The sequence below is a fragment of the Miscanthus floridulus genome, chromosome 14, assembly GCF_019320115.1.
Source record: "Miscanthus floridulus cultivar M001 chromosome 14, ASM1932011v1, whole genome shotgun sequence".
Classification (NCBI taxonomy): domain Eukaryota; kingdom Viridiplantae; phylum Streptophyta; class Magnoliopsida; order Poales; family Poaceae; genus Miscanthus; species Miscanthus floridulus.
In genome coordinates this window covers 92,915,765-92,939,853 of record NC_089593.1, presented here as the reverse complement: position 1 = coordinate 92,939,853, position 24,089 = coordinate 92,915,765, and the positions used below count along the sequence as shown (strand labels likewise).

The 24,089-nt window shown below is 46.2% G+C and overlaps 1 protein-coding gene, 1 long non-coding RNA gene and 3 pseudogenes across 2 annotated transcripts; all 5 read left to right on the top strand.

Moving 5' to 3' along the window:
- The window catches only part of LOC136505182 (putative pentatricopeptide repeat-containing protein At5g43820), a 52,560-nt pseudogene that overhangs the window by 10,271 nt on the left and 18,200 nt on the right, over positions 1–24,089 (top strand).
- On the top strand, positions 4,353–5,258 carry LOC136505126 (uncharacterized). Its single transcript, XR_010771104.1, has 2 exons — positions 4,353–4,485; positions 4,565–5,258. It is a non-coding gene; the product is annotated as an uncharacterized lncRNA (long non-coding RNA).
- LOC136504018 (E3 ubiquitin-protein ligase RSL1-like) lies at positions 5,371–7,399 on the top strand (annotated as a pseudogene).
- LOC136504017 (uncharacterized) lies at positions 12,484–15,583 on the top strand (annotated as a pseudogene).
- Positions 22,082–22,793, top strand: LOC136505183 (uncharacterized). The gene is made up of 2 exons (XM_066500299.1): positions 22,082–22,414; positions 22,519–22,793. Exons 1-2 carry the CDS (start codon positions 22,265–22,267, stop codon positions 22,777–22,779), a joined length of 411 nt encoding a protein of 136 aa, XP_066356396.1. The 5' UTR covers positions 22,082–22,264; the 3' UTR covers positions 22,780–22,793.

Here is a 24,089-nt window from a genome sequence, read left to right as displayed (position 1 = left end):
GATTGTCGCCGGGTACTTTTTTTCTAGACCATGTCCACAAGAACGTTGAAGTTTGTCTTGAAATTATAATGGTCGTCCAAATTGCTCTAAGCTTATCTGCTCCATCTCACCAACAACATACAGTAAAAAGGAACAGTTCATCTGCTCCAAATACTACACGAACTGAGAGTCAGGCCTTGTTTAGTTTCAAAAAGTTTTCCCAAAAAGTACTACAGTAGCCGTTACATCGAATCTTGCGATACGTGCATGGAGCATTAAATGTAGACGAAAAAAAACTAATTGCACAGTTTGGTTGAAAATCGCGAGACAAACGTTTTGAGCCTAATTAGTTCATGATTGAATACTAATTACCAAATAAAAACGAATGTGCTACAGTATCTAGAGTTGCTAGTGCCCGGACGTCCGATACTTCGATCCAGGCATTTTGCATCGGACGGGGCAAATTTCCGCTGAAACGTTAATATGCGAATAAAACAAAATCCCGCACCTCACCATGCTTATCTATAAGCTTGCCCACACGCCTGACACATCTACCCCGATACCTAACTCACCCCATCCTCATCCGTTCGCCTCATTCCCCAGCGCCCCCTGACTCTCCGAATAGAACGAAACATGTGCAACATGAAACACTTGAATATAATATACGTCTGAAACAGATAAAACATCTAAAACATACACTTGCAACATATGTGTGAAAACATATGCGACATCTAGATCGAACACTTGCAACTTGCAACATGAAAACACTTGCTGCAACAGAAGAGTGAAACAGATGAAACATGTTGGAACATATTGTTGCAACATATGTGTAAAAACATATGCAACATACAGATTAAAACGATTGCAACATACGTCTGAAAGCAGATGAAATATTTTGAACAAACGCTTGAAACAGGCTCTAAAACACTTGAAACATATGCAACATGTTCAACATCCCCTGATCTACTTTTGCAACATCCATACGAAATAATTGCAACATACATCTGAAACGCCTAAAACACTTTAAACATACATATACAACATAGGGAAGGGAAAGGCTAAGCCGGTCGATTCCGGTCGTCGGGGTCGAAGACAACAGCGAGTGGCTATGCGCGAGCACCAGTGCCACCATACTAGTGTCGGGCTTTGCTCGGCGACGACGGTGGGAGATGGGGGGCGAGAAGTGCCATGGCCGCTGGGGTGGTGGGAGCTCAGTCGTTGGGGTGAGAGAGGGCGCCGCCGGGGGTGGGGGGGATGCCGCACCGGGGTGGGGGAGAGCCACCCACTCCCCTGCAACACCACCATGCCACATTTCATGGATCTCGCTCGTGCTCCATGGATCTCACCAGGGTGTGGGAGTGGGCCACTGGATCTGCGGCATTGGGGGCTCCCGGTGGGTGAGGACGCCGGGGTGGGGGGAGGGGCGCCGCCGGTGTGGGGAAGGAGTCGCCGAGGTGGGGGAGGAGGATGCCGTGGTTGGACAAGGCGTGCAGGAAAGCACGAGAGAGAGGTCGTTGGGCAGGCGGTGCGTGCAGAGCGAGGCGAGGTGGCCAGGAGTTGATTTTGTTTTTTTTTTATTTTTTTAGGCGAGCGGTGCGTGCGGCAGTGAGGTAAAGTTATGGTGCATGTCACGCCATGCGTCTGGAGGGGAGTCTGATGTCGGACGTCTTGTTTGTAGCATTACCTTTTTTTTAATGATAAAAAGTAACTCATCATAGGAATTATGGGATCAAACTTATCTCTCAAGATATACTGCACAAAGCAAATTACACATATCTTAGACACCTTTAATTAAAAAACAAGTCTAAAATATAGGAACGTCCATGGGAGGCAAACAAGACTACCACTATACTAATAGGGTTTGCGTACGTGTGTTCATAGGGGTGATCGAGTCTACGTGCGTATTGTGGGCGTCTACGTTGTACCGTGTAATTCTAAAAAAAATAAGGACCGAGGTAGGCTCTTTCGTTCGCCGAGTTACGCGACCCTGACAAAATCCTATAATTCCTTAGTAAAGTTCTTAATTTACACCATTTCTGGCTGGTTTCATTAGAGACTCACAAATAAAGATTGTATAGCTATGGAAGAGACTAAGAGAGATCCTGTTGCACCAACATCTCCTAACACTAATCCACCTTGGTCCAAACCATGCATATATAAATACATGCCAGAGATATTCTTGACGCGTTGATCGCGGATCTAAAAATCCTATCTTGATCCATTACTTCACCCTCCTTTATCCACTCCTTGAAGCTCCACTTCCCTCTACCTGCCTCCTCCCTCTCTGACCTCCTATGAGGCTATGACTTACTTTTGCTTTGAACGAACCGGATAGGAGAGCTACTGGTTGTATTAATAAAGATGAAAACCCAAACTCTGGGCAAGAACAACAAAGCAACAAAGAACACCAAAAGGGTCAAGCAACAAAACGAGATATCGAAAGAAAGTGTCGGTGCAGAAAGTGACCAACACGTAAATATTTGTAGTTTTGCCGTACGTTATGATCGGATATAGCCTAGCACTCAATGAGACAGTGTTTATACTAGTTTAGGCAACGTGCCCTACATCCAGTTTGAGTCGGTCGGTGACTTTATTCCTGAGCCCAGGTGCTCGAAGTTTGCTGTGGGGTTACAAACGGAAGGGAGTAAGATGGGAGGTGCAAGAGGTTCGGTCGGACTCTAGTTTGAAGGGCCAAGAGTGATAGGAGCTCCGCTATGTGCTAAGTGTTCGAGCGTACGCTCTGTGTAGCTTTAGAGAGTCTAAAGCTAGCAGAGGGTGAATCGATATAAGTAAACTGATGGATCCGGTTGTTGGGAGAGAGCGCATCCCCTTTTATAGATGAAGGGGATGGCCTTACAAGCGAAAGAGGGAGCGAGAGTACGTATGCTACTAAGTCTTGTTGCTCACGCCATCGGATACAAGATGATGATAGGCGCCTATAACACTGTTGTTGTCAGATGCACGTGGGAGGTTTTACCGTGTTCACCATGTATGGTAAATGACGACGCCCACAATACTGTTGATGCTCAGAGGCATGTGGGGGGAGCCTTACCGCCTTTATCTGGTATGGGAGTTGATGGCGCCCACAACACTATAGGCCCAATGTCGGCGTCCACAACACTGCTTGGGCTCTGGCATGCCTAGAAGGTTGTAGGGCACCTTTCTGACATGTCCTGTCGGTTACTGTCCTGCAGGTATGCAGGGTACGGTCCTCGGTATTGCGGTTGATTTGAGTGTCCTGCCTTACTTGCTTCGTTCGTTCCCTGGTCCTCACCGAGCAGGCGTCCCCGGTCGGTTGGTCCCAGTCGGCTCCGACTGCGCCAGTCGGAGAAGAGCTGTAAGTAGGGGTTCGGTGCATCCCCGGTCGGAGATGCGGGTCGGAGTCGGAAGCGGTGTTTGGCTAGACGTTCCGGTCGGAGAGATGGGCTAGAGTCGGAAGCGAGCGTTGTTCCTCTTTGGCCAGGCCTTCTGGTCGGAGAGGCGAGCCGGAGTCGGAAGCGAGCGCTGTTCCTCCTTAGCGAGGCCTTCCGGTCGGAGATTGGATCGCCCTTTTGGCCTGTCGTTTTAGGTATTTGGACCGGCCCAGGAGTTGCGCGTCGTTTGCAAGGTCGTCTGTTGGGCCGAGCATTTGCTGGGAAGCCGGTCCATGAGGGACCCCAGGTTTATGAACCCGACAGAAAGTAACTAAAAGAGTCTGGAGGTCTCAAGCTCGGATCGAGGGTGACTAGGGAAACCTTGAAGTTTGCACTTTTTAGGGATTAGATACCAGATTCAATTCCTTGCCAAGAAAAGAGAGATAATGGATTCAACTGGTGGATCAGAAGTGGGCAACTGAAGAAATTCTCAATCTAGGTTTAATAAATGGGAGGAAGGACGTTCATATTCAAAAGCTAGCTCCTTTCAAGAACAAGCTATAACAACGTTCGTATCCGTTAACCTTTGAATTCTTCGAAGCGAACTGGGCAGGAGAGGTCCAAGCTGAAATGTACATGTAAATTTAAGCATATATACTATGAATAATGGATATAAATATAATTTTAAGTATACTTAAATAATTGATATCCCACATGCTTAGATTAAGAAAAAATATATGGTGTTTTGTATGTCACTCAGAAGTCGATAATAAAGAAGGAAATAGACTGGGAGAGAGGGACTCCGGTGGGATGGGACGGGGATGGGATCGAACGATGGTGAGATCACGCCCGCAGGGAACGACCGAGCGAGCGAGAGAATCCTCTCCTCCGTACTGAAAAGGAATCGGGGAGATCATCGCAGCCGCAGCTGTTGCCGTGTGTTGGTTGAGCTTTGCTTTGTGGCTCAACCCAGCCCTATAACAGCCACAAACAAATTCATCATCTACTTTTGGCCGGCCTGCGATCTCCGCGGGCTGTAAACACTGTACCCCGAGGGCTGAGGCCCAGTCCAGATCGCTATCTCCAATGCTGCCAGCCTTGGGCAGCTCGGCTTTCTTCGGCGTCCGCCGCATCAGCCCGCCGCGCCTCTCAGGTCAGGATTTCCTCTCCCCGGAGCCCAGATCTCGATTCCCTGGCGGGCGTCCGGCGGTGACCGCGTGGCTATGCTGCAGGGGAGAAGCCGGTGAGGGTGCAGGAGGAAGTCATGCCCATCGCCACGGGGCTCGGGCGGTAGGGGCTGGATGCCGAGCCCCAAGTGAGAAGGTCCGGTCCTTTCTCGGGGCTCCGTTGGGTGGCTTTGGAGTGGAGGCGCTGGGCCGCGTCCGCGAGGGCGCCGCCATTATCCGCACCAGAGGGGAGGCCGGCGCGAGCAGCGTCGTCGAGCTGTGCCGCCAGCACGGGCGCTCTGTCAGGAGCGACGGACGTGCGTGCGCTCCGCCTCCGCCTCCGCCTCCGTGGCATGGGCGACGACGGGGTCTTCGCCTACGATAGGAGCATCGCCGCACCCTAGACCTCCGTCGTGCAGATGAAGCAGTTGGGCCGCCTCCCCTTCGTCCAGTGCGCCGCGGGGCAGGTCTCCACGCCCGCCGACGCCACACCCACACTCATGATGCAGTGTCTGCGAATTTATCTTTCTGCGATGCATATAGTGGCAACCTAGGTGCATGTTGTATGTTTTTGCGTTGTATTCCGTCATTCTGTTTAGTGTGATAGAATGTTTTCTTTTCATTGTCAAATGTTAGGGCCAAGTGGCCAACCTGTGTGTTCATTTGAGGTAGCATAAACCGATAAACGCGCATAGAGAGGACAATGCTTCATTCCAATGACAAAGCCACAAAGGTATGCTCTTTGGCAGGGTTCAGATAACTGGCATGATGAACTAGTTGGTTCATTGTATTCAATCACAGAATAGGTTTCTAAATTTTAGCCAGATCACGCCCTAAACCACACCCATTCCATTTGATCTGCTCACCACTAAGAAGCTATAGACATTGGATATCTATCTCCCTGTGAGGTTGGCACCTGCCTGATTTGCCGTGATGAGAAACTAGGTGCTCAGATGATCAAGAGTTCAAGACAGGTTGTTCACACACATATTGCTATAATTGCCTGACTGGGTATGTTGAAGAGAAGCTGCTGGCCTCAAAGTTGCCTATTTTGTGTCTGCAATTAAGGTGTAAATATCTTATTTTTGCTAGTGAGTGTAAGTCATTCCTTCCAGTTAGCAGCTATGATTCCCTGAAGAGGATATTTGCAGAAGATGGCACCTCAGAAATAGAAAGATTTTATAGCCCCTTTCCAAATTGTTCAGTGCTGTTAGACCTTAGTCCGCACTTCTCTAGGGCAAGTTCATCAAGTCAGCAAGATCTCAGTTGTATTGAGTGCCCAGAATGCCATAGAGATACTATGTATCAACTATGGAGTGGCACATCATGATGGGCTGTGATGAGTACCAGAGGCCTGTTGATGAAAGAGATGCTGGAGACCTATCTTTGCTTCGCCATTGGCCCCGTTCGCTTCGCTGGGAAAAAAAGCCGAAACACTGTTCCGGCTGATTTGTTGTGAGAGAAAAACACTGTTCCGGCTGAAAAAACAAGCTGAAAAGTACGGATTATAAGACAAGCGAACAGGGCCGGTGGAGGTGTTGTCAGAGATGTCGACGTATGATTGAACTAACACAGGGCTGCTTCCATATGACTTGCTGGTATGCTCTCTCTCTGAGTATCTTTTTTGTAAATATGCCAGATATTTGAAGTCTGAATATCTTCAAACATCCTCTGATGCATGTACTTTCTAAAGAAAACTAGACAATTTTTGCATAGAACTGAGCTGTCTTGTCTAAATCAACAACCAGTATTTGTTTCCTGATCTCTGTGGTTTTGTCAAAGGTATCCGACTCCTCAACTGAGGTAATCCAAATGCTTGTGATTAGTGACCCAGAAGAAACATTGATTATGTTTTAAAGTGCAGTAAACATTCCTAGTTTCCTTTGACTAATAGTCCAATATTGGTAGTTGTCCCAAATCAATGGAAATGTGTTAGGTAGTTATATCGTGTCAGACTGCCATATTCTTACATTTCTGTGGAGGCTTGGTTGCTTGCATGAAAATATTGACATTCAGTTCTGATTGTGCAGTCTTCCATAATTCTGGTTCCGAAAACAGCACTGCAATTTGTTGCATGACATAAGAAGCAACTTGATACAAATCTTGTAGCTGATTGAGTATAGGATCATGATAATGTTTCTCTACACTAGCATTCTGTTTGTATTGGGCATATCAGGATGCGGCGATCGTGCTGCTTTTAAGTAGTGAAGCATGTTTTGTGTTGTCATCACAGATAGCCATTCGTCATTAAAATGCATGTAATAGAGACTGTTCATTCATAAATACATGTGCTGGTCTTTATCTTGGTGCTAAACTTTACTTGTGCAGGTGTGGGCATGAGTGCTGGTCTTATGCAATGCAATGTGTGTTCTGGGATGATGAAGCCATGGAGCCCGCCTCTGCTGCATGATTAATCCAAGCACCATCTGAGATCTGGGCATGCGACACATTTGATTGCATGCCAACTTGGGGGGGGGGGGGGCGTGTTAGCCTGGGAGACAATCCCATGCCAGTCGCTGCCCCGCTGTGCTGACCTCCACCAGCTTCCATGGCTAGAGCGATTCGTGTCAGTGATCAGCGACACCTACGATCATGACTACATCCAGCGAAGAAAAACAGTTATAGATAACAGAAAAGAAATGGCACTTACCGAGTTTCATTCAGAATAATATGTTTCCATGGCCCTGTTGATAATTATATTGACACAGGGAAAAGTGATATGCTTTCATCAAACACTAGTGTTGGTTTCCCCTTGCATGGTAACTTTTGGTGTTAGCGCATCAGCAAAAGAGTTCACCACTTATCAGTCTGTACTTTATGATTCTGATCTCTCTTTTTTTCAAGTGACCAAGACATATTTTTCGAGCTTTCTAAATTACCTATGTTGAATTAATCAGCAACATATCCATCTGCCTAGTTGATGCCTGTTGTTCATTCATGCAAGTCACATTTTATTTATTTTCCGTTGATGAAAGGTTTTATGTCGGTGCATAGCATACAAATTTTTGGTCGCTGGTTACCATTGTTTTCAAAATTATTTTCTGGCGACAACCAAGTTTGGTTGGTCAAATATAAAAGGAAAGAGAAAACAAACAATAGGATATAATCATAAGTAAAGCTTATTGTTGCTTCTCTATCCGTGAATATATCCAAACGTTTATGTTGTATTTTGATTTCTTGACCTCTAGGCGAGTGCAAACTGTACAATTAACCCATTAAAGTACTATAATAGCAGATTTCTACCCCCTGCTGGGAAGTTTAAACAGCCTATTCGGCTGGGGCTGAAACGATCGTATACGATCGTGGATTATTACTGCTGGCTGGTTTGGTGTGAGAGAAAAATATTGTTCTGGCTGGAAATTTACGATCGTTTACGATCAAGCGAACAGGCTAAAAGTCTAATTGGTTACATACTTACATGTACACATGTTGCTGACTCAACATTTTTATGTTGAGTGAGTCGCTGGAAAACACAATGAATTGAAATGGAGACAATCAAATGCTCGAACAGCAGCAAATATGCAAGGACTTGCAACTGTATACTCCATATGTTGCTAAATTAAACTAGCTGCTACATGAGCTTCAATTTTTATATGTACTAGTGCATCACGCACGCCATTGCACGCGTCGCAAGTTAGGCGGAAATGCATCCATCATATATGTTATATAGGGAAGCTGGAACATTGGTTTTTTATGTAGGTTAGAGCACTTGCATGAGAAATATTTGACAGTGTATTACAAGCAGGGTATATATTTTACATAACGGGACTACTTAAGTCTAGCGATGTTCTAACCTGATGGCATAGGCAGTACTTTATACATTGCATAATAGTGTATAGCACAGAGTGGCTTTGTACATTAGGCGGCATGATAAGTAGCAATGCTGTCTTACACATAACTATACATATTTTGTACACACAATGGTTGACGGAGTGGCTATACATTTGGGTTGACGGCGCTGACAAGGTTCTTAGTATTTTGGTTCACGGTCAGAAAGGTCACCAACAAAGCTTTGTTACAAGGCTGGAAGATAAGCAAAGTAACCGAAAAAATCACAAATTAGGGGTCCTACCATTACCTGCAGTAAAAAAGAAACGAATTACAGCTAGTTTCACCTATCCTTGCACATTCAGTGCATTGGGAGGGATGAGCATTGCGCATCCGACACATATAATTTTCTATCAAAATAATCAAGATAGATAAATAGAAAAAGAAAACATCATCCTTTCTTATGAGTTATGACATGAGCATGCTGAAAAAAACACACAATCCATATTACCTTGCTGCTGGGATGCCAGCACTGGTAGCCTGATCATCCACTCTGTCATTTGGTAGACCCTATAGGCTCAAAGCCTGGAAGCCTGCAACCAGCAGCAAGCTGCCCGTGATGCCACACTGAGGTAAGAAGGATGTCCCTGTACAGAGAAAATACATTACGGAATCAGTGCATATAATTGAGTAAACAGAAACCATGTTTGCGTACTGCGAACATAGAGAAGAGGGCAGGGTGATGCCATATGTTAAGTGTATGGCATGCCGCAAATAGATTTTTTGAACCCAGCAACCAAAAGTTGGTCTGAGGAATGTAACTGCATAAAAATTAGCTGTAGCCTACCTGCTACGATTGCTGTAGGGCGGCTTGGTTGAGCACGTAAGCTGAGCAAGTATATAAATTAGATTCCAAATAGCGGCATAATGGGACTGCTGCTGACCCAAACTCCACGACAGGCTGGAAGGCAACAAGCTTTATGGCACTTAAGGGAAAATTAATAAGTACACCAAACGAAGGATCATTTCCACAAAGTAGGCAAAATGGGATGTTGTTAATAGAGAGGGCACTACCACTCCTATTTGCAACCTTGATGAGCTGCTTTTATTTCGTCCGAGAGTCATGTACATATGTATGTGGCTATCACATTGCCTATTTTTTATTTCTGCAAAACAAAATGCAGACTATGCTTACATGATGTAGGTTCATATCAAAATAAATAACGATGGAACAATTGTAGGAAAATGATATTCAGGGTGAAGGCATCGACACCAAACCATTCTCTACCATAGGTACCATTCTCTGCCATAGGTAAAATATCCGAGTGGTAGAGCAAGCAAGATAGATTTAATTGACATCAAGGCTAATTGAATATATATAATATCTGAACACGCTAGGCACCATAGGCACACGCTTATATATGCTGAAAAGATTACAACGCACATTGAGAGATGGTCAGATTTTGTCTGCCACAACATGAATGGAACGGCTAGCAAAAATTGTGCTACCGTCGATAGGCCAGCTCCATGCAAAACCTTATGTGTGAGCAAAATAAATCCATACTGAACACAATACTGTAGCTAATGATCTAGAACGAATCGAAACTGAAAGCTAGTAGTGAAAACTGGAATAAAGGCAGAGTGATAGAAAAGTAGCTGTCACCAAGTTAAAGGCAGCAACTACTTCATAAAGGAAATGGCTAATCTACAATTGAAATCACCTATAAGGCCAAAAGACATCATCGGGTAAAAAGGAGAACAACTCAAACTTAGAGTGTGCTCTGGAATGTATCCTGAAAAATTGTGTAGGCACTATTGTCCACAGAACGATGAATGAAACTCAGTGAGGATGTTGACCAGTCAACATAGTTGTTGAAATTGATTGTATTAAGTTGAACCATCGCTCTGATTTTAGAGCTGAATGGGAGGACATTGGTAAGCTTGGGAAGGTCACTACATTATTAGCCAATTTATCTGAAGAATATAATTAGAACCCGCAATATTAGAAAATAATGGAAAATGTTATCAAGTGGAAAATAACATTTAAAGTGTAAATTCGTTGTGGCCAGCTCGCGAGGCCAGCATGTCCACGGTAGCAAAAAAAATTTGCCCGCCTGATTCGTGATCTGTGGTTCTTGTGCCGTTTTGCCCGTCTGCCCAAAACCGTTGTTCAAAGAACCGGCTGTGCGGTCAGCACCCAGTCCGTTGTCGTCGCCAGATTGGGTGCCTCAGGCCACTGTCGTGTGCTCATTGGCGAGAAGGCGCTAGGTCCATCTGGCGGTTGCCTGCGCGCGCCTGCCGCTGCAGTTGCTGCTACGCTGCGAGTTGGCCCCCACGGCATGGCCTCCGCACATCAGTTGGGCCTCCACGGTATGGAGCTTGCACGGGGCTCTTTTTTCGTTGTCGTCTGCTTATTGGCTTAGCACTAGGTGGTCCACTGGTCAGCACCCAGAGTGGTCCACTTTTGGGCTGGGTTCGGTGGGACTAGGCCGCTTGTGATTGCTGACCCTGTGCCGCTGTCGGTGGGGCTTGCTTCCTTCGCATGACGATGGGGTCCGCGTGGCAGCGTCTCATGCTTCCTCCTCCTTCGCACGGCTCCGAACTCCACAGCGTCTCCCAGCCCGCTCCGAAGGGACGAACGACGACGATAAAAGAGCTCCTCAGCCTCCATTCTCGATTTCCGCTCCGAATTCTGTCGTTTGCCTCAGGTGTGGGACTCGCCGTCTTTCCCTTTCCTCCTCCTCTATTCTACCGGCGGAACCATCTAATCCGGTGGGTACCCGGCGCCGCCGCCGTGCCGTGTGGTGCCACCGCATTGCGTATGATTTGCAGGTGCTTGGGGCCAGATCCAGATCCACCGGCGGGGTGCTGACGAGGCGGAGCGCGGCGGCACTAGGAGTGGGCTGCTGACGAGGTATTGGGGCGTGCGGCTGCCAGGTGGGAGCGCCGCCGGCGACTGGGCAACAACAGGCTGCGTCCTCGGCGTGTTGGTATACCCCTTTTCCGCACTCTCGCCTGTACCTTTCTTCCTTGATTCGTTTGTCGCTTTCAATGGCCGAAATGCTTAGATGTTGCGCCGTGTGGTCTTGTGGTCGGTGTGTTTTCTTTTTTTCCTCCTTTCCGATTCTTGTTTGCTGTTTCCGGTGCTCAGGTTCACAGAGGGAAGACGGATCAATATTCGTTGTGGGTGCGTCCTACCTGTCGCTGCTGCAGGGTGTGGTGGTCCGGTGTGGCTTGCCGTATGCAGCCATGGTTACTGAGTTTACCGGAGATGGAACGCTAGTGTACGACGTCGAGCTAGATTTACCTTGTGTTGGCCCGGTCTGGCGCTGTCGTAGCTTTTTCTTCTGGGCGTCCATGGAGGATTGTTGCGCTCCTGGTTATGAGCAGGCTGCCCTGCAGGCCATAGGTTTCCTGCAGAAGATGTACGGGTTCTTTTGGAGCTCTTTTGGAGCTTGCCATAGGCCATAGAGCTCTTTTGGAGCTTTCCTTTTCTTAACAGCTAGCTGCTGCAGTTTGTCACATGATCGGCCTTCTCTGACGTTTGCTGTAGTTGGTCCCAGACGGCGAGTTGTCGTGCACGTCCTGCATCTCGCCTTGTTCCTGGAGAGTCGTGTATGTGTCTGTGCTGCTCTTTTGGTAATCTTCACGGTTATAGCCCATTGGTCAGACCATTGAATCATCTCTTATTTGTTTCGTTGCTTTTGACCTCCCTAGCTTCTTCACGGATAACTGCCCCTTCGAACTCTGCTCCCCGCAAGAGACAGTGTACGTATTTCTTGCCGTGCTTCCCATGTTCTATTTAGTCTACAACCATGTTGGTCTTGGATACTTAAGTGTCACTTTCCTATAGCAGAGGGTGCATACTATATACCCAGCACGCTCCCAGCTACTAAGTGTCGGAATAAGCGGAGGAAGTATTTAAACCAGAAGAAGATTGCCAAGTCAGGTGTTCACTCTTTAGGTCGCCATCCTAGCTGGTTTCTCTTTAGATACACCCGTACTGATGTGCTTGCTATGTTGGTCTGGTTTTGCTTTATTAGGCCCTTTAGATGGCGCTGGTGCATCCGGGTGTGGTCACTTCACCCAAGAGTATATTGATGCGCTTAAAGGTTTGGCTTAATTTTTTTTGCTAGGTTCACTGTTGTTTTTCTAGGTTACTAAATGCCATCCTCTCGCTGATTTTGTGTCTATTTTCATGTTCTTCGTGCTCGCGGATGCTTTGGGGTGGCCCACGCCTGTGCCTAGATTCCTATATCGGTTGTTCGTCTTATGGGGCGCCAGATTATACGTGTAGACACTGTGGTGCCATATTTTGGTTGCGTGAGTGTGCTGCTGGTCAGTCCAGTTTAAGAGATGGCAGGGTCATTTACAATTCATGCTGTAGGGGTGGCAAAGTAGTAATACCTCCTTTTAGAGACCCTCCTGAACCCATTGCTTCGCTGGCCAGATTTGATGGTGATGCTAATTGTAGACAGTTCATAAAGAATATACGCTAGTACAATTGCCTGTTTGCTTTCACATCCATGGGTGCAAACATTGATAGATCTATGAATAATGGTCGTGGCCCTCCTGTGTTCAAAGTGTCTGGCCAGGTTCATCATCGTATAGGACCTCTTCTTCCAGCCAATGGCAACTCACCGAAATTCTTGCAGCTCTATATATATGATACAACGAACGAGGTGAAGAATATGTTCCGTGCGCTGCACCTAGATGAACGCTCGTCTGAGTCTCTCGACCCAAAGATAGCTGAACGTTTGGTCAAGATGCTAGATGACCACAACCCATTGGCTAGACAGTTTAGGCTGGCAAGAGATAGATTGGCAGAAAATGGTGATGAAGAGTTCATAGTAAGACTTATTGGTGCAAGGGAGGGAGATCTAGTTCAGTATAATCTTCCTACTGTTGACCAGCTTGCCATGCTTGTTGTGGGTGATTTTATGCTAGATACTTTTCAGCGTGATATTGTGGTGCAGCCTAGATCCGGACATTTAGAGCATATTTCTTCTTTGCATCCTGCTTTCATGGCCCTACAGTACCCCCTGCTCTTTCCTTATGGTGAGCGTGGTTTCCAGGTCGGTGTGCCTTATAGTGGGGTAGATACATCGGGCGAGAACAAGCATGCCAAAGTAACAATGCAAGATTACTACCGCCATTGTTTCCACTATAGAAAAGGCCAGTCGAATCCGTTCTTGTGCTATGTTGCCTTGTCCACTCAGGCCAAGGTTGATGCACGTGCATGTATCGATGAAAATAGACTCTGGTATGTGCTCAAGAATCAGGGAAAGCTGCGTGTAGAGACTCTTCAGGGCATAGTCGATGCGGTTGATAAAGGATGTGTAGATGGAGGCGAGATTGGAAAAAAAACTGTGCTGCCGGCCTCCCATACTGGTGGCCGGCGGTATATGATCCAAAATTATCATGATGGAATTGCTATCTGTAGAGTTCATGGCCCGCCTGATTTCTTTGTGACGTTCACCTGTAATCCAAAGTGGCCAGAGATTGCTGCGGCGCTGTCATTTGAACCTGGCCAGAAATCAACTGATAGAGCAGATATAGTGGTCAGGGTCTACAATATGAAGCTTGAGGAGCTTCTAGGTGATATACGAGATGGCACCGCCTTTGGGCCTGTCAGTGCTGGTACGTTGTGCCGTTGGGTAGATTTTCCTTTCTTTTTTGGCCACGGTTAGATATCTTTGTTTTTTATGACTGTTCTTCTCATTTGTTTGTTTAGTGCTGCACACTGTGGAATTCCAGAAGCGTGGCCTCCCACATGCTCATATAATTGTTTGGCTCAAACAAGATACCTCACACCCAATGCCTGCATTCATAGATAAATTCATAAGTGCTGAGGTTCCTGACCCACATACAGACCCTCTTGGATATGTACTGGTGGCTGAGCATTTGGTGCATGGTCCCTGTGGCACAAGCCACCCCACCTGTCCATGTATGAAAAAAAGATAAATGTTCAAAATGGTTTCCAAAAAATACCAAACTGAAATGGTAATTGATGATAATGGCTTCGCTCTGTATAGGAGATCTGACAACAAGAGATATGTTGAAAAAGGTGGCAAAAGGCTAGATAGCAGTTCCATTGTTCCATACAATATGACCTTGCTTAAAAAGTACCAGGCCCATATCAATGTAGAGTGGTGTAACAAGGGCATTTTCTTTAAATACCTATTCAAATATGTTACTAAAGGTCTTGACCGTGGCAAGGTTTATATACAGAGAATACGGAGCGGTGAACCAGCGCCCTATGATGAACAAACCGAAATGATTAATGAGGTTCAGGAGTACCTAGATTGTAGATATATATGCGAGCAGGATGCCTGTTGGCGAATTTTTGGTTTCGATATACATAGACACTACCCGGCTGTAGAAAGGTTGCATGTGCATCTTCCAAACGACAACTGCATTGTTTATGATGAATCCACTGATATAACTGATGTTGCCAGATTAGAATTTCTTCGTAAAACAATGTTAATTGAATGGTTTGTGGCCAACCAACAAAGCGATGCTGGTAGAGACCTCACATATTGTGAGTTCCCTTCGCGTTGGAAATGGGATAGCTCTTCTAGATTCTGGGATCATAGGCGACGAGGTTCTGGTAAGATAGGGAGGTTATACTATGTACACCCTTCAGTTGGTGAGAGATATTTCCTTAGAATGTTGCTCCTCGTGGTCAAAGGCGCTAGAAGTTTCGAAGAGGTAAGAACATACAACGGTGTTGTCTACTCTATGTTTAGATTGGCATGTAATACTCGTGGCCTACTTGGTGATGATCAGGAATGGTATAGTGCCTTTGACGAGGCCGCTGCTTGGGCAACATCACCACAGCTTAGAAAACTATTTGTTACTATGCTGTTGTTTTGTGAGGTCAAGGATGAACGTGCCTTCTTTGAAAAAGTTTGGAGAGTCCTAGCTGACGATATACAGTACCGTCTTAGAGACAGTATGGGTAATCCTGAATTCCATGTGTGTGATGAGGACCTTAGAAACTATCTGCTTGATGATATTCATGCTCTTTTCCAGAGAAACGGGGCTAAAATGCGGGAACATGCTTTGCCTAAGAAAACTAAAAACTTTGAAGATATTCCTGGTAATAGACTCATCGAAGAGGCCCTGTCATATGATAGTCATCAGGCAATGCGTGACGCTAAAAATTTGGTTGGCAAGCTAAACACAGAACAGCTTAATGCATTTACTGTAATCACCAAAGCTGCTTTAGATAATGAACCAGGGTTTTTCTTTGTATCTAGCTACGGGGGGACTGGAAAAACTTTTCTGTGGCAATCCATAGTTGCTTATATGTGATCTCAACAAAAGATTGTGCTATCTGTTGCTTCATCCGGAGTCGCTTCATTGTTGTTGCCTGCGGGTAGGACTGCTCATTCACAATTCAAGCTGCCATGTGATCTAGATGAAGCTTCGGTCTGTGATATAAAACATGGCTCTAAGTTGTGCGAGTTGATTGAATCTGCATCTCTTATCATTTGGGATGAGGCTCTAATGACACATAGGCATGCATTTGAAGCTCTAGATAGAACATTTAGAGACATCTTGTCACACCGCACAGAAGGTGCTGCGAATTTAGTTTTCGGTGGCAAGATTGTTGTTCTAGGTGGTGATCTTCGCCAAATTCTACCTGTGGTTCCAGGTGGTGATAGACCCCAGATTGTCAATGCTGCGATAGTAAACTCTTCTCTATGGAAACATGTTAAGATTTTGTCACTTACTACAAACTCCAGTATGGCTGTCAATCCACCGCTGCCCATTCTGGCAAACTGAATATCTATGTAGCCTCCTGTAATATTTAGTTCTTATCTGGACATCTGGTACCTACGTTGCCTCCCTGTTGTAAACTTTAGCTCATATCTGGACATCTAATATCTATATATATTGCGCTTTCTTTATGGATGCTGCTATGGCTAGCTGATACAACTGATAGAACACATCTTTAGAGAAGACGATACCTACGTAATGTTCGTCTATTTTATTCTAACCAGTGATTTTCGCTCATACTTAAGATGTGTTCAAACGTCTATTCCAAATTGGTTTCAAAATAAAAGACCAAAAAAAACTATCCGTCCTATTTTCGGCCCAAGGCCCACTCTCCCTCGGTCTTCCGTCCCGTTGTCACCCACCTACTGCTCGCGAGGCTGAGTCGTCCTCTGGCCCACAACTTTACCTGCCCAGCATGTAGACCAATCCCTTCTCGACAACACCCAGAGCCCCGGACCCACATTGCCCTCCGATCTAGACTCTGCTCAGCAAGGCTGAGTCATCCTCCACCTCATTCCTAAACGCTGCCCACCTCCAAGCCTCTCTTCTTCTTCTCCCTTCTTCCCACACCTCCTACCGTGTCCAGCTCCTGTCACCCCCCTTCGCCATGAGTCCCAGCTCTGCTTCCTCCATCCCTCACCTGCCAGAGCCCATAACCCCGCCAAAGGATGAAAAACAGCAGCCCCAGATCCAGCCCCATGCGGCGCCCATGACACACCTACAGACCACAGAAGATGCTTCAGATCTACAGCTCTTGGAGGACGATGACCGGATCTCGCTGGTACGAAGTCTTGCGTAGTCCCTCATGGTCATCTACGTTCCGACTCTGTTGTTGCTTGATGATAAATATTTCTTGCCTCTAATTTCAGCTTCCCAGACTCCTTAGGATCAGCAGAAAAGAGATGTTCGCCCTAGCCGCGAAGGAGCTGAAGTTGACCATCCAGTCAGAGGCAACCACACAGACTGATGACGGCATGTTCATCAGTAGACTAACCCTTGGCAATATGCTGGCAAGAGTTTCCTATGACATCGAAACCAAAGAATTTATTGGCAGTGCCGCAATCTCGAAGAACTTAGCGATTGAGAATGCATACCACAATATACTTAAGTACCTTGAAAACGAGAAACGGATTGAGATTGATGACTACAATGCTGAACGTGTCTCAGAACTAAAGGCCGACATGCTTTTCTCTAAAACGTGGCTTATGCTATTTGAAGATAAAGCTAAAAAACTGAAACAAGATATCAGTGCAAAGAACACGGCGCTACAACGGTTTTTTCACTCCTTCAGTTCAGTGTGCCTTGAAACGTCCTCCATGGTCCCCCTCCTCGCATGCAAGCAGGCATCGCCAGCGGAAAAAAGAGCACGCCAGCAGCCGATTTGTAGCAGCGGCAACACATATCCGTCGTCGGTTTACTCCAAGCTGTCCATGACCTTGTCCAAGCTACATGCGGAGTTGCTCCGACTTCTTGAACCTGCCGACCAAGACATGTCCCCCCCATCCGAACAAGCTACGACCTGAATGGCCCTGCACTACACCTGACAGGATCGGTACAACTTCTGAAACCAGCACCCCTTCCTTCGACATTCTCTCCAAGCGTGCAATCTATCACTGCGAGCGTCATCCGTGTTGTGTTAGCCTGGCTCCTGAATTCTGCATCGCTAGCAATGTTCTGTTGCCACTTTTGTGTAAAATTATGTAAGACAGCTACCACGGCAAACTCCATGTTTCGTATAATATATGCTCGCTGTTGTGTTCTTCATCGTTTGTTTATAAGAAAACAGTATCTCATCATCGTTGATAATTACAGCTGTCAGTTAGGTGACTCAATTTTAGTTAGGTGCCTATAATATTTGTTATTTGTCAGCATTGTGCCATTTCCCAGATAGATTTTCGGCCATTTCTCGCGCACATGGGCGCGCACAGATCACTAGTACTAGAATTATATACCATCCTGAAGGGGAAAATCTAGCTGTACTAAACCTGAGCAGGCAACAGAAATGGAATTGCACATCAAAATGGAAACGAAAAGGCAATATTTTATCTTAAACGAACACAATAAATCATTGCAGCACATGAAACATCACTGTATAGAAGCGAAATAACAAAAAGATGTGGCTTCTTGTCACTTAATCTAGATGCAACCAATAATCATCGTTGCCTCCTAAACCAAGTAAATCTGAAGTGTCTAATTAGATGAGTCTTGCGATATGATAAGAAAACTAAGTACCTCATAAAGATAACATGATCAAATGGGGATGTACCTGAAATATTTTAGTTTAAAGGTTGCCATCTCTATAGAAGCAATGGATGCCATTGGCCTCTCTGTAACTATTGGGAAAGACAGACCATAATCAGATAAGGTAAACAATGACCTGAGTAACGACGAATCAAAATCAATACTGCATCAATAAATGCAACCAGCGATGTCGTGGAAAATGAGAATTAATAACCTCATTAACGCCCACTCTTGTATCTCAGGACATGAAACACATAATTTGATGCAATTATTTCTTAAAACAAAGATAGGTCCACTGCAATGTGGCTACAGGCAATATATTAACCTAAACCATGTAACATCACTAATTAAAGAAAACATCTCCAATATCCAAGCATTAATCTTGCCAGAGCTGCAGCAGCAGATGGTCACTAAAATTGCAAGAGGTAAACGGCAAGTAGCATCAGCCATCAACACAAAAATAACTATCAAGCAAACGAAGAGATAGATGGCACTATGGTAGACTCACCAGGGCGTTTAGTGATTTACCCCCAAATGAAGTGCCGATGCAGCTGGAAAAAATAAATGAAATACATATTGATGGAACCGGTACATAGATGTACCAAATCGACCAAGCTAGTATCATATCTTACCAATAAGATAGTCGTAGGGACCGTGGGGCAGCGACGCGAACCTGGTTGGATATGACAAGCTCATTTTCCAATAGATGTGCAAAAATCATTGTTTTCGTTAATGCATAAAGGGCGAGCAATACAAAAAAAACACTTTAAGGAAAGTAGTCGTGCCTACCAACAAAATTGTGGATCATCAATAATCACATTGTGTAGTTGCATGTTCCTCGGTACCTATCCATCTATCCAAGTCAAGTGAAAAGGGTGTAGCCAGTGCAGACGATCGAGAGACCGGATCTGGATCTGGATCTGGATCTGAAAGACAGAAGAAGGCAAGATATTTTTGCTGCTGTTAACCATTGGGAGGGTGACAGTGGAGATGCAGTAAACAACCGGAAGAGTAAATCTGGATAGTAAAGCTACGATCACTGGAGGACCAACGTCGTCCTATGGAGGTCGAGTGACGGTGCAGGCGCACCTAGGCAGTCCTCTCTCATCCTGTGGCCGGCGTGGCCCTCCCCCATGCCACCATTGTCCATGGCTCCCCAGGCTTCACTGTTGGCGTTGTACACAGATCCGGTGGGGAAAAGACCGGATCCAGCCATAGAGGCCCCGGATCGACCCTAGCAAAGAAGGCCGACAAGCACAAATCGACGCTGCACCCTGGCACCGGCGAGGGAAAGGGAGGACAGTAAGGTAGGGAGGCCACCTTCACCTGTGTCTTGTGGTGCCGGAGCCAACGAGCGCTGGGGGCCCGTGGCCGAGCTGTCGCGTGGGGCCTAGCCATGCCGGGGAGGTAGCGCCGGCCACGCAACGCCGCGACAGGGGGCGCCGCCCGTGCCAAAGGGCAAGCTGGTCCCGCACGCCCGTGCCGAGGGGTGGGCCAAGCCCCCACCGCCGCTCCGGGGGTGGCGCTGCTGGCCCCACGCCACCGCGGCTGCGCCGCCACAGGAAGAGGGAGAGGGAGGGAGGAAGGAAAGAGCAGATCTAGGGCTGTGGAGGGAGGAGCGAAGGTAGCGCCGCCGTGGGCGATGGAGGGGACGAGGGGGTGAATGAGGATGATGACGGGCATAGTAAAGAGACGGAGAGTAAATGAACGAAGGCTCCAGACCACACAAAACAGAACAGTAGCTGAAACGAAATCTGAACGTCGAAGCGGCAATCCAACAGGACAAAATCAATTGCTACCGTGGCCACCCAGAGCGACGGCCAAAGGAAACCGGCTTAATGATAGTAGATATTGCTGTATATGTCTTTTGCAGTTCTATTCTATATGCTATTTGAACTTTGGTCATAAAGCATAGAGTACTCACCGACCATCATGCTATTTCAGTTCAGTTGCCTCATTGTCTTCCTGATTTGTATATGTACCAATGCTCTGTTCACTTGGCTTATAAGCCATGGCTGAAAGTACTATTGGCTGATTTATTGTGAAAGAAAAATAATGTTCGTTGGCTGGAAAAGTACGGCTTATAAGCCAAATGAATAGGGCGCAAAATGAAAGATGTTCATCCTTTGATAACTCTACATGTCCTTTGGATAGCTTTTTATATTAGTAGCATTAGTGGACAGGATAATTATTGAAGTGGTTGATAAGTTGGAAGACTTTGATTTGAGGAAAAGTCTATTTTTAGCTCTAAAACTTTGGTTGAAGTTTGGATTTAGCCCTTGAACTATAAAACCAGACATGCACAACTCTCCAACAATTAAACCCGGACACATGGTTTCAAAGGTGGTTTTGAGTATATATGTATTTTCTAAAAATAATAAAATAATAGGTAAATTGATAAAATTCATGATTAATTCTTTTTTAAATCAGAAAATATGAAATTGGTACCAAATTTTTTCTTCTAAACATATAATCTATCTCATCGGTATCTAAAGCTTTGGTTTTGATAATTTCTTCGTCCGAACAGTTCAAAAAATTTGATTTTTGAATAGAATTTTGGGACCATAAATAATTTCAAATGAAACAGTTGTCAACTACAAAGTTGAAGATTGAATTTCAAAATATGAGATCCTGAAAATACAACTTTAGGATGGTAAATGATTTCAAATAAAAAAGTTGTCAACTGTAAAGTTGTAGATCTCGATGAGATCTACAACTTTAGTTTTGCTGATTGCTCCATTCGAGTTCAGTCGAACAATTCAAAAAATTTGAATTTCAAAATAAGAGAAATTCAAATAGATTTCTGGGGTTGTAAATTGTTTGAAATGAAATAGTTCATGAACTACAAAGTTGGTTTTGGTCATTTCTCCATCCGAGTTCGCTCGAACAATTCGAAAAAGAAATTCCAAAATATGAGAGCTTCAAACAGATAGATTATGTTTAAAATAGACTAATATTTAGATTTATAAGAATTCAAAACTAATTTATTTTGGATAATATGGATTATATTTTTAGGATTTTTTTTGTTACAATTTTATATTTTTTGATTTGAAATGAAATATTTATGAATTTTAGAGATTTACCTATTAATTTTGGAAAAAGAGATATATACTCGAAAAAGTTGTCATATATTTATCTATCTAGAACAAAAAAATTGTATATAAAATTCCTATAATTATTATTAGGAGTAGTCCAAAAACTGGAGTCCTCCAAATTCCAAAATAGGAAAAAAAACAAATTACTACAATAAGTAGTTTACTGTAGTAGTCGTTGCGGCCGGCCCGGTCCGAAAGATTGCTCCCCCGTCCAGTAGGAATTCCATTTCATTTCCCTCCCTCCCTGCGCGCCAGGCCACCGAACCGAAAATGAAAACCCCCGCCTCCCCAACCCAAACCCCCCTTCCAAGTTCCTCCGCCGCCGACACCAGCCGCCCGCCGCCTGCCGCCGCCCGCCGCACTCGAGGATGGCGATGGTTCAGTCTGGGATGGTGCGCGCGATGCGGGGGATGCTCCGCCTCCCCGCAACACGTCCCCAATTCTACGTGAAGCCCGCTCTCGATCGGCTCTAGCGGACCAACGTCTGGTGGGAGAGGAGGAGGGCCCATGGCCTGGCGGCCACCGGCGGCGGCGACAGCGACAGCGACACCGACACCGACAGGGTCGACGACTCCGCCATCGGCTAGGGCCACGAGGAGCGGGTGGGGCTCGGCCCGTTCCCCCGGAACATGATCGATGATATGGAGCCCCTCCCCCTCGGCATGCTGATACCCGTGACGATCGTCGTGCTGCGCCACCTGGCGAGTAACGGCGACGGGTTCGTCTTCCTTATCGAGGCCACCTGCGAGTGCCTATGCGAGGTGATTTCCCTATTTCTCGTGCAGTTAGGGTTTGAGTTTGTTGCTTGGTAGGTTGGGGGCGATCTGATTCATCGAATTGCAATTGCTTGAATCCTTGCGCGCAGCTGTACACCCCCATGGCCGCGGCTCACGTCCGCGATGTTATCGTCGCCACGGCTCAACAAGCTGCCAAGGCGGAGATGGTACAGGGCGGCTGGAAGTACGAGTCTATCAACCTGGGCTGGACCAAGGGCTGGGAGACGGAGCGATTTGCAGAACGTGTCATGGTTTGTGTTCTGTTCCTGCCTTTCTTAATTTCTTCAACATAGCATGCAGCGGCAGCAGCAGTAACGGGGATTAACACCTTACACCTCTCTCTCTGTGTGTGCAGGAAAGGATGGTGTCCTCTGCAACATCCTCCGGGGACCGCTCGATGACCGTCGACTTCACAAAGTATTCCATCACCACCGCGCGGCTTGAGCCAGCAGCGACCCTGGCCTTCGCCGCCACCCAGTCCCAAGACCCTACCATGTCACTCGTGGCCGCGTCCTTTGCTGAGCTGGTCCGCCAGATCAACATGGACGTCGCCCGCCCCGAGGACCACGCGGGAGAGGGTGGAAGAGGCATCAAAAGTAACGAGCGACTTCGCTAAGGTCTACGGCACCAACAAACCAGTGCCACCCCCAGCGCCGCAGGTGGATCCTTAGCCTGCTCCATGCCGTCGTCGTCGTGGCGCTTCTGCTGCCGATTTGTCTGGTCATCTACAACCACCTCTTTCCTGAACAATGGGCTGCCCAAAAAGACGCCGTGGCTGCAGACTATGTGAACGGCTTCATATACCAGACCTCTAGAGGCATCTTTGGCGAGACCATGGTTCAGAAGCAGCAGAGGGTGATCGCCGAGCCGCAGCAGCAGAAGCGGGCGGAGGAGCGGAAGAAGATGGCCGAGGAGGAGCGCAAGAGGAAAGTGGAGGAGCGCAAGAGGAAGAAGGAGGAGGACGAGGCGAGGTGGAGAGCCGAGGCTCTCGCAGAGCGCCTCATGACCCCGTGGGACCGCATCCTCTACCGTGCCAGCGTCAGCGATCGCCGCTTCGAGCGTTACCGGCGCCCATAGTCCAACTTCCTTTAGGACCCATTCGTTTACCGGGGAACGGAGGCCTGGAACAGTTCCGGATGGAATGGCAAGTTTATTTATAGTAGTAAAGATCAGATGGATTATTTCTGGCCCTCAATCCGCATCAGATGGATTATTTCTGGCCCTCAATCCACACCAAACGAACGAGGCCTTACTGATATCTGGTGCGTCAAAACAGTCCGAATGCTTCTGGTTTCATAGAGTAGCTTAACATGGGTGGAACTTAAAACGTCCTTTTGTGTGCGACAGACATCTGGTTTTTGGAAGAGAACCTGATCTCTTTGGTTCCTGAATGAAAAGATTTCTTCTGCCTTTACTGGATGTCTGGGATTCTGACCCTGAGCAATGGCTGGCATATTTTTTCTTCAGTGTTTCTCATAATGTGTTGTGATGCTTTCTTTTGTGTCACCAAATCATTTGAAGCGCATTGTTCTGCTGTTGCATCCTGCTTTTATTCATGTTTTGGTAGAACAGGATGCTAACTGCCTCATGAAGACTTCTGTCCAATGAAACTGCAAGTGTGGCTTGGTCCATATCTGACCCTTTTTGTTACTGGTAATTTGGTTTGTCTAGGAAGCTGTGATCAATTGATAAGTTGGATCCCTGTTTGACCCATGATTTATTTTGATTCACATGTTGTGGTCCTTTCGGTGTCTTTCATATTGGTTTCTCTGTGAGGTATACTGTTAACTCGCTTTATTATTTTAGGAGCAGAACTAGAAGCTAGCTACTTTTTTAAAGAAATACAACAATTTTAGCCTGTTGATGAATACCAATATCTGAATAAGCTACTTTTCTATCATATAATCCGAAGTCCTGTTCATCAAA